This window comes from Miniopterus schreibersii (assembly GCF_964146895.1).
Source record: "Miniopterus schreibersii genome assembly, chromosome: 5".
NCBI lineage: Eukaryota > Metazoa > Chordata > Mammalia > Chiroptera > Miniopteridae > Miniopterus > Miniopterus schreibersii.
The window spans coordinates 86,340,629-86,351,483 of record NC_138106.1 but is presented as its reverse complement, the minus strand read 5'-3'; the positions used below and the strand labels follow the sequence as shown (position 1 = coordinate 86,351,483).

Below are 10,855 nucleotides of genomic sequence, written 5' to 3'. Positions count from 1 at the left end.
CTCTCTCTCATCCTTTCTCTCTCAAATCAATAAAATAAAAATATATAGAAAATAGAATAATGAATAAAATAATAAATATATATCTCTATTTCCTCACTTGTAAAATAAGTTAGATCAAATCCCTAGTCACTTTGAGATTGAAAGTTATTAATTCTATTTGTAATTCAATAAATAGTTTTCATTAAGTTATGATACTAGTAAATGTACCAAGCAAGGTGAAAAAATCATAGCCTATTATATCCAGATATTCTTTCAGCCTACTTAATTATAACTATCTTCTTAAGCTAAATCACCAATAATAAAGAGAACAGAGACTTATTTTAAATTATTTTATTTTTCATAATTTTCTAACACACGGTGTTAGAAAAATGAATTTTGGCACCATGACTTAGAACTTTTTTTCAAGTTTAGCCTTTAAATTAAAAACAGTAGCTACAATAAGGATATTTAAACCTCACTCAGAGAAACGGTGAAAATCAAGGCACAAATTCTTTTGTGTAGGGAAATCATTTCAAAGTGGGATTTTAAAAAGCTATAAAAAGAGTAAGAAGGACAGAATGGAGACTATGCTGGGAAGACAAAAGTGAATATCCCTCCCTGAAAACAAAACGAGGGGGGTGCACAGGGCAACAGAAAGCTTCGCCAATTTATCTTCCTGATGTAAAATTCAAGTGCTTAAAAAAATAATCGTAAAATGCTGTTACTCATCTCAAAGAAAAATGAACCCTCATTATTTTCTGGAATTAAGAAAAACAACCCTCTTTGACTTAAATGGAAAGGCCTGAAAGCTTTCCTAAACCTAATATTTATGTAATATAATCCACCTTGGAAAATTCATCCGAAGGAACACGGGGCGTTATTTCTAATACAAATGTAAAAAAGTCTAACAATCTAAACAAAAATACGTTCAACTGGATATGCAGCTTATTGTGTTTTGTACTAAGTCTCTTAAGGAAAAACATTGTGTAATACTGTTCTGTACATTCCGTCAGGAACTACTATAAAATGTACCTATACAGGTGGTCAAAAAAGTACTTATACAATCAATTGCACACAAATTCAGTTAGAATTCCAGTTTTCCAACATTTAAAAAGTTGCCAATTTTCATTTATATCCATTTTATCTACATGTTGATAAATAAAATTCTTCCCAGGCTTTGTTAAATAAGAAAATATTACTAGTCTCATTTGTCACTTGTGCATTTGTACCCGATTATTTTATCAGCTGAAACACAAATCCAGAAAAATTGTCATTATTCTGAGACAATAAGGCAAAGAAATAAATATTCGATTTTACTGTTTTTTCCTTTCTTTTCTTCTTCAATCTGCGTTTTAAGGCTCAGAGCAGACATTAGGATATATCAAACTTTTTTTAAAAAGTTTCTCAGATGTTTGGCCCAAAGTAAAGCTGTTCTGCTGAAGTTACTTAAATATTCTCTCGTCTTCTCCATCACAACTTCGGGCATGTTCGTGCCAGTCATCCATCCGTTAGAAACAGTGATTCAGGGACAGGGGAATAACTTAGGGGTCTATGAAAGACACTGCAATGTACCGAGTTCCGTTCTTCACGGGGAGTCCTTCGTGCAGGTGCGTGAGTCTCCCTGGGTGCATGAAGCTCCAGCCCTTCCTCGGCGACTCGATCGAGCAGTTGTACCTTAGAAATTTGCAACCGCCTCCCTAGAAGAGATGGACAAATAAACAGCCTATTATGTTTATTTTTTTATCAGTGGCAAAATTAAAATTATGCCATATAAGCAGAATCTTTAAAACAAAGGGGGGGGGGGTAAAGGCCTTTTTGTAGTGACTATTTGAAGAATGTAAAAAATAGCTCCCACGTTACCTGGAAATCTTCCCCCACATTATTGAGAGCTATGTTGATGGTGAAGGTAGAAGCATCGTGATGAGGGCGCAGGGAGCGCTGTCTGTCGGGGGAGTATTTCACCACAAAATTCAACAATGCAAAGCCCTAAAAGCAAAGTAAATGAATGGATCTGCTTATCGACAGAAACGTACACAGCACGCCTGTGTGGAACTGTGGGGGGGAGGCGGGGGCGGGGGCCCACCTTGGTGTAGTAGCCCGCGAAGACCTTCAGGGTGACCGGCGCGATGAACTCCCGGATGAAGTGAAGCCACACGTTCTCCAGGTCGATCTGCTTCATGTGGATGTCATCAGTTGGGACGTTTTCATAACCGCCGGATATACGGCTGTCCTAAAAACAGGATTAATGATATCATAAAGTATGGCCCACGAGCAACCCACATTTGTACTATCTTGGAACTTTTGCAACCCCAAGGTCAGTAAAAACAAAGAAATTAACAGTTTATGTGTGGCACACCATCCGCTTGAACTGCAAAACTATCAAAAAGACTTAGGCGACACGGCTTCGCAAATATCCATGAAGCAAAACACTGCAGAGTCGGTAGACTCCTTTCCTACTTATAAAATGCATTAACACAAGAATTAAAGGATGAAGTAAGAGGTAACAAGTGCTTATTTGAGATCCAAAAGAAGAGTTACTCAGAAAGCACTGATTGGGGCAGAAACCCCAGTAGTGTTCTGATTAGGAGGCGAAGGCAGTGGGTGTTTGTGAGAAAGGGAGGGGACAACGACATCAGTGGAAGGAGGCATTCCTACAGGTACAGGCGAGCCAGCAGTGATGCTGATGCTAAACAGTGTCCTCAGTTTCAGTCCAGGCAGTCCTGGCATCATCTTTCTTGCCATCTTTGCACATAGTGGGCTGGGATACAATGCTGCCCTTGGGTCCAGTCCAGGGTTATCTTGCCTTTTTAACATTCCAAAGATACAGGGACTAAGATGTGCAAGACAATGGGATGGCAGCTCCAAATTCATTTTAAAATGGCTCCATTTATATTATTTTTTGCAAATGTGATATAAGGTCTGACTATAAAGTAAACAAAATTTCCAAAGCCCGCCCAAGCCCCCTAAGGAATGCCTTTTACAGCAGGCCTTCAGGCGGTCTTAGCTGCCTGATGGGCCCCGGCTCGCTGGACTTCCCGCCACAGGAACAAGCTCTCCCTGCTCTGTTCCCCACTTCCACTCTGTGGCGCCCAAGTCCTCCTCTGGCAGCTCTTCATCACCCTGCCTGCAACCTGCTGCTTCAGTTCCTCACTGTTCTCTGAACTTCTGTCTCCCTGACTAGCTAACTAGCCGAGGTGCGCGCTCAGCGGAGGCACTGGTATTCAAGGCTATTCCACTTAAATGCCTTGGTATCCTTAAGGAGCCGGCATCTGTGGGCTCTGAGGAAAAGAAACACACCGACCCACTGGCAGTCAGACCTCTTGCCAAGTCTTTGACAATGAATGTAAATAAAAAACTGAATTACACTAAAGACATTCAGGTTCCTCCTTCTTAGGTTTTACACCAAAAAAAAAAAAAATAGCTTTGACAATCAACCAGAGAAACTTAGTTTTGGTATTTTCATTACAGTTCCCTGTAATGCAGAGAATAAGAAGTGGCCTTGAAGAAAATCATGCAGTAAAGACACATTATCTTACAGTCTCGGGCCTGGGACACTGGCCTTAGGGACTGGCCAGTGTGACTGCGTGTGTAAATGGGAAGCTGAGGCCCAGACAGATCAAATGTTAAACATTAATTAGTTAGTGGCAGAATTAGACTTAAAAACAGCTCTCCTGACCGTCTTGGCTGCCCGTTCATTTAGGTCCCCTCAGAGATGCACGACACAGGGACAAATCCGCTCTGAATCCCCTGGATACCTACCCCTCCTCCCGCCCCACATACACATTTCGGTTTTCTCTGTGAAATTACAGCTTACATGATGTTTCCCTCCAGACCATTGGCCATAATGCTCCATTTCTTCCACCAACTCATCACAGGCTTTTTCAGAAAATATGGGAAACCAAAAGACATCTGGACAAGGCTGTAAAACATGGCATCGGCATTAAGACAATAACATTCTGGGTCTTCTAACTAATAACTAGCATTTCAAAAAGAATAGAGCAGAATGTTCAATATTTCTCTCACACAGATGTCCTTTTTAAGAAGTCTGTCCTACATTAGTGACATTACTATTACAAACAATACTAGTTTTAGGGTCTCTTGAGACTTTTATTTTTTTTTACATTTTAACATCGGTGAAATCAACCTGTGTCTTAAAGTCATTGTGATGTAATTTTAATCCCACGGTCTTGGTCAAACACTCATTCTGCCGTCACCTTGTGTGCGCGTATGTGTGTCAGTAGGCATACACGCATTTAGTTGGTGTTGCATTTGCTGAACTGAGTTGCCTTTTAAAATGTTTTCTTAAAGTGATTTTACACTATAATTTGTGACAGAAATGAAAAGTTATTGTGTAGCAGTTCCCTAGAACATATAACATCTATGTCCTAGTAAGTGTAAAATAACTCTTTCCATATGTATAAAATAAAAACATTCTAAATGATTAGAAAACATTGTGTCATAGTTTAATTGGCAGTATTTTGTTTTCTTTTTCATAGTACACAAAATAAAGAGGTATCTCAGAATCAAAGATGCCTTAATTCTCTGAAATAAGGTATGAGCAATAGTTTGGAATACTACTAATCTAAACCAGAGTTCGTTTTGTAAAAGGCACCTCTGAGAAGAGATACCTAGAGCCAATTTCTTTCAAAGGCAAACTGTCACTAAAGAGCTCTGCCAATGGTTCCTTATTTTTAGTGGTTGGAGAAAACAATGACATTAACTCAGACACAGAAAACACTGTGGTGACTGCAGCGGGGGAGGGAGGACTGGAGGTGGAAGAGGATATGGGGGGATAAATGGTGATGAGAAAAAATAAAATACAATAAAAAATAAAATAAAAAGAAAGCTATGACACTGAGAGCACACTTTAAAAAACACATGATCTTAAAATTTTTGTTCATCTCCACATTCTACAGTTTTACAACTATATGACCCTTAGGCTATAAAACTGGGAATTAAGCCATAGAAATTTTACCTAAGGGGTAGTTTCTCCACTTTCACAACATCTTCCACTAAAGCAGTATTGCAGTAATAAAATGCCCTTCTGGAAAATACAGCAAAAAGGCTCTACATATCACAGTAATTATTAATACGAACCTGTTCAACTATATTTTCAGTGAAAATCTTTGCATAATCACGGTTTATATACTTTTCCTTCCAGTCCTACAAAAAAAAAATAAATTGCACAGATTAAAGCAAATACATTCACAAATATTTTAATAGGAAATATAAAGTATATGCATTTTGGAAATTGCTCAAACAAGTTATAATGTGTGTTTTAGACAAAATAGGAGTTCTCAGAAACCACAGTTTGTTTTTTTATTTTTGCCTGATTCTATGTATGATCATATGTCTTTCTATGAAACACAAAATTTTTATTTATGAAGTTTTATAACTCAGGATTTTAAAACTTGAGTACTCTTATAGTGATTAGATTTGTATGCTATATCCTATGCATGTACACAGGGCAGGTAAAGATGTGTGTTTAAAAGTGAGTAACAACAAAATCCTATAAAAAAATATTAGTAAATATTAACTAATCAATTTGAGTCTTACTTATACTTCTATAGTGAATTACTCTAAAATAATATCAACTTTAAAATGTACTTAAAATTTCTTCCTTTACTAGTTTTAATATTTATTGAAGAATGATCATAGGGTTACTAATACTTTAACTTCTTTCTAAACTATTTTTAACTTACTAAAATTAAGGTATAGGACCACATATTAAAAATATGTCCTCTTCATGCCTCATTGCTAATTCATGAAACAATTCTTCTCTTTGACTAATCTCTGACACATAAACCACACACTGATCTCAATTTTTGTCAACATCAGCTAAGGAATCCTTTTCCTGGGTTTCATGTAAAAACCCAATTATTTAGAGAGTATATGTAAGGACAGGAAAAGGGCCTCTCTTTTTCCCTGCTGTGGCCTTCCACAATTTATGAGAAGCACCTGGTAAATAAACTCTAAGACTGTTGTCTTCTCCGTTCAAACTGTGGGACAAATAAGCTACTTCAAGGCTACATTCTTGCATCTCCCTCCTCCCTGCTGTTTGCACAACTCAGGGATAATTCACACCAAGAAATCTCTAGTTAGTAGAAAGTTCCCTTCCCTCCTCCCTTTCAAACAGGCCTCTTTTGGACTCTTCATGACTTTTGCTCTAAGGATGTTTTAATGGCATTGGAAAAATACTGATAAGACCCCTCCCTAGGACATCTGCTGGATTGTCTTCTGGAAAACAAACTGTAACTTTTCAAGACAAACCTCTCTGGTATCTGCACAACTTCAAGACAACCCAAACCCCTTGCTTCCTTGTCGCCTAGCAACAGCCCCTGCTTAAAAGAGCAGGCAGCCTTTTGTTCTCTGCCCTTGCATTGATTAGCAATGCATGGGCCCTTTCCCTTCAGGGAAAGTAAAATAAACTTCCTCTCTGCATCTCTTCTTTTAGTTGTGAATTCTTTCACAGCCTGCCATCAGCCAAACCCTAACAGTATATATTAAAATATGAAATGATTTATTATCCAAAAAGATCTCTTCTTAAATGTATTTAGGAAATCTAACAAAATTATTAATTTTCTCTTTACAAAGTACAAATATAGGGAAGCGACAGGGAAGAACTGAGGTACAGACGTAAAATAATTCCAGTCAAAATCTGTTTCAAAAAATATTTGTCTGAAATATACCTTTTGAGGCCAGATTTCAAAGGGGTCCAGATAATTTGTATGCGTTCTTAGTTTAGCCTACCTCTGCTTATATGTAGCTAAGATATTGCTGATATAGAGAACCAAAGCTATCTTCGAATTCTTTAATACATTTCATTTACAGTATATAATTATAAGGATCAAATCACTGCATTATCTCATTCCCTCTAATATTGATTAGTTATCTGATTCCAAAATACGGGGAAAATTAGAAGTAAATAATCATTCATAACATTTCAGAATCCTTCTGTATTCTTTCCTATACATCATTATTGATTTTTGAAGTTAAAGAAAAAAGCCCCTAAGGTTTTACATTAATTTTTCATTTTGACCACCTTTAAAATATCATTGAACAAACTGTGACCTTACTAATTTCTAGGATCTCTGATAATGGGACAATCATTAATTATTGTGCTAAGACACCTTACAAGGTATATCTATAAGGTGAATTTTCAATAAACCAAAGTAAAGCCATAGAAAGAAAAGTTGTTCCAACTTACTTGTGATATTATCATTATATAGTCTCCAAAGATTTGAATTTTTACACAAACATCTACAATTAAGAATATAATTTGGAATATTATTTCAGGAACCTAACATTACCTAAGAAATCAAATCATTCTATTTCTCAAAATAACAAGAAATTCAGCCCGGCCAGGCATGGCTCAGTGGTTGAGCATTGAACTAGGATCCAGGAGATAGTGGTTCGATTCCCGGTCAGAGCACATGCTGGGGTTGTGGGCCTGATCCCCAGTCCAGGACGTGCAGGAGGCAGCCGATCAGTGACGACTTTCATCATTGATGCTTCTATCTCTCTATCTCTCTCTCTCCCTCTCCCTTCCTCTCTGAAATCAATAAAGATATATTTTTAAAAAAATAAAAACAAAAATAACAAGAAATTCAGTGTTAAAGTAAAATATGTAATTTCACCCTCACCATTAAAAAAAGCCTTTTCTCAAGTCTACGCTTGTCAAAGATGAAGATATGTAGCTAACATGGACTGAAAGTACTTTTAATTAATTAATTAATTTATTAATTAATTTATTTTTTGTTAATCTTCACCTGAGGATATTTTTCCATTGATTTTTGAAGAGACTGGAAGGAAGAGAAGGAGGGAGGAGGAGAGAGAGAGGTGGGTGTGAGACATGTCGATTAGTGCAAGTACTTTTAAAGATATTCTTTTTCTATTCAACAGAGTACTCAGAAACCATTAAATTTACTATTCCAGGTTGCTAACTACTCCTACAAAATAAAACATAATTCTGATTAGGTGGATTGAGTGTTTGTAATTTAAAACTTTTACTACTGGCAAGTGAAAACCCTAAATAGTATTACAAAGATTATTACTGAAGAGGGTATTTTCCCTTGAATAAATGTGCTGACTTCACTACAGAAAACAGAAAAGAAAAAAAAAGTTAATTCGTATAGATTCAAATCTTTCAGAAAAGAAATAATTTTACAATTTAAAAGGAAATAGTGTCCCAACTTAATATTTTCTTTATATGTTAAACCCACTTACTCTGTAACTTTCTCTGGCTATCTTTGGTTATAGTCACAAAATTGTTATAAAAAATAAACAAAATGATAAAGTAAAATGTATTTTCTCAAACTAACTCTTGAATTTTCTTCCTGAAAATCAAAATGTAATATTGTCATATGTGAGCTACTTGTAAACATTTTTTCTGAAACTGATGAAAAATTTGATGGTGCTTTTCGATATATAAGTAGAAATACTGGGAGAAAGAAAAGAAATTTCCACCCTAGCCAGTTTTGCTCAATGGTTGGAGTGTTGGCCCTTGGACTGAAGGGTCTCCAGTTCGATTCCAGTCAAGGGCATGTACCTCAGTTGCAGGCTCAATCCCTGGCCCGGGGACAGGTGCCGGAGGCAACCAATGGATGTGTCTCTCTTCTCTCTCTCTCTCTCTCTCCCCCTTCCACTCTCTCTGAAAAGCAATGGGAAAAATACCCTCCAGTGAGGATTAATAAAAAAGTTCCTTCCCCGAACCTAATATATATCTTAATAAAAAAAAAGTTCCTGGTCAGGTTTAGATCTACTCTCTAGGACATAAAATATAATTAATTACATCTTTTAAAAATTTATATAATTAAAGAAACTTTTAAGGCCTATTACCACATTTTCATATTAGTCACCCAATTTATTTTCATCCATTTAGAGTTACAGGAAAATAAGTAATAAATAGAGTATGAAATACATACCACAGGATTTTCAAAAATCTGCCAGAGGTCGTTGTTATAATGGGAAGTATTGTAATTAGCAGTTGATAACAGTCTTCCAAATTCATGTCTATTAGAAATGTACATAAATACACCCTATATGCCAAAAAAGAATAGTATTAACAATCTTAGAATAAAGTACAAGAAAATGTAGTTAACCACAGAAAAATACGGCATATTAATTTCAACTTTTATATTTTCATTTATGAACATGCATTTTTATTTTTCATATAAAACATGCATAATTGAAAATGAAAGAAATAAAATTTAGATTCATTATGAATTCAGACACCACACAAAACTAATTGCTAGCACTGACACTCAACTGAAAAAAAGAAGAGGCAGAATTGACTGCTTTTGTCTCTTTCTCATTGATCCTAGATGTAGACAGCGGGGAAAATTCCTGTTTGAAAGCAGAAGTATTTTTGAGACAGTGCAATAAACTGTACCTCTTTTGACTTCTTTCCCTTTCAAAGAAGACATCACATTTTTAAACAAGAATTCAAATGTCAACATTCTTTCATCAGTCTATTTTATTCTTTTATTGTCCTAATGTTTAAAAACTGAAAGCAGAAAGTACTCATATATTCATTAAAGGCAGCCAAAGAAAATCACTCTCACGTCCCTGTCCCAAACCAAATAAATGTGGCAACACCACTAGCGTTAGGTTGTTTCTTTTTGTACCTGTTTTAATGGTAAAAGAGTTAGTTATTAATAATAAAAAAATTCATGAAGAGTATCCAAGTCTCATTTTTACCAAGATATACTTTATACTTACTCCTACCTCTTCTCTCCCTTAAAAATCCAAAAACTAGTGAAAGGGATTTATGTTTCACTTCCTCACCTGTCAGCCATAAAACGTAAATCAGCCCAAAAGAACTGAGAGTTGAATACCCTACAAGGCCCACCCCCAATACACAAAGCTCCCAAGCACATACTCAGACTCAGAATCAATGAATACCTACAGTTTACCAAGCTAAATGGAAAGTTTAAGTAACTTTACTGCTAGGCAAAATACCATATCTAGTATTAATTAAATAAACAAAAACAAATAAAAAGAAATAAAAAGAACACCTTTGGGGGGATGAGCATTTGGAATGTTTCCGGAGTAGGGGAGTCTTTTTCCCTTTGTAAAGTCTAAAATGAAGAGAAGCATTAGGTAAGTTGACCTGCAAACCCACCCTCTCAGGTATTCTCAGGTAAATAAAATAGCAGCCCTTCATGAGAAGCTGACATTCTTAAATGCTCTTCATAGAAAACATGCAGAACAAGCAAAGCTTATAGAGCAAAGAACAATTCTAGCCCTTTTTTTGTTTTTGGTGAAACATAAATCCAAGCTCATTCCGTAGTATAATTTCCATTAGACATAAAATTAAGACAAAGAGAAAAATGTGTGAGAGAGGCCATTCCGGGATGCGCTGTTGAGTGAAATTAGCCAAACATGAGCACAAATTACAATTACAGATACTGAGGATATTCAATAACAATGCACATAGGTTTGTAGGAAAAACATATTCACACAACACATGCCTTATGAAGCTAATAAAAAAATACTTGCCAACTTTTCTGATTTTGCACAAAATTACATTTGCTTACATAAATTTGAATACAATAATATAATCCTTTCTAAAACAGAAAACCATATAAATATGTTTTAAAAGATATTGATACATTTTGAAAAACAAGTTATTTTCTATAGTCATTTAAGTTATATAATGAAAGGAGATTTGTAGAATAGCAATGTATCATTAATGTTTCACACAGATTACATATACTACTTATCTCAATACTTTTCCTAGTTCAGTGGTAAGGAGAGTGGGGATATTGATAATAAAGTTGATTTGTAACAAATTCATATTTATTATTGAATCCCACTGTTGCTGATGAGTTACCCTAAGCACCAACCTAAGTTTTCAGATATTTCATAAGTAAAT

The 10,855-nt window shown here is 35.7% G+C and overlaps 1 protein-coding gene across 2 annotated transcripts in view; it reads right to left on the bottom strand.

Annotated features, from left to right (window-relative positions):
• Positions 1-338: 338 nt before the first annotated feature.
• The window catches only part of PLOD2 (procollagen-lysine,2-oxoglutarate 5-dioxygenase 2), a 100,934-nt gene continuing 90,417 nt past the window's right edge, over positions 339-10,855 (bottom strand). The window contains exons 14-20 of one of the 2 annotated variants that reach the window (XM_081139263.1): positions 9,996-10,058; positions 8,904-9,017; positions 5,077-5,142; positions 3,794-3,898; positions 2,063-2,209; positions 1,840-1,965; positions 339-1,676 (exon numbers count right to left, since the gene is read on the bottom strand). In XM_081139263.1, coding sequence (XP_080995389.1) covers positions 1,521-1,676; positions 1,840-1,965; positions 2,063-2,209; positions 3,794-3,898; positions 5,077-5,142; positions 8,904-9,017; positions 9,996-10,058 — 777 coding nt within the window. In that variant the 3' untranslated portion in view covers positions 339-1,520. The remainder of the gene's footprint in view (positions 1,677-1,839; positions 1,966-2,062; positions 2,210-3,793; positions 3,899-5,076; positions 5,143-8,903; positions 9,018-9,995; positions 10,059-10,855) is intronic. The other variant, XM_081139264.1, reaches the window with a different exon arrangement.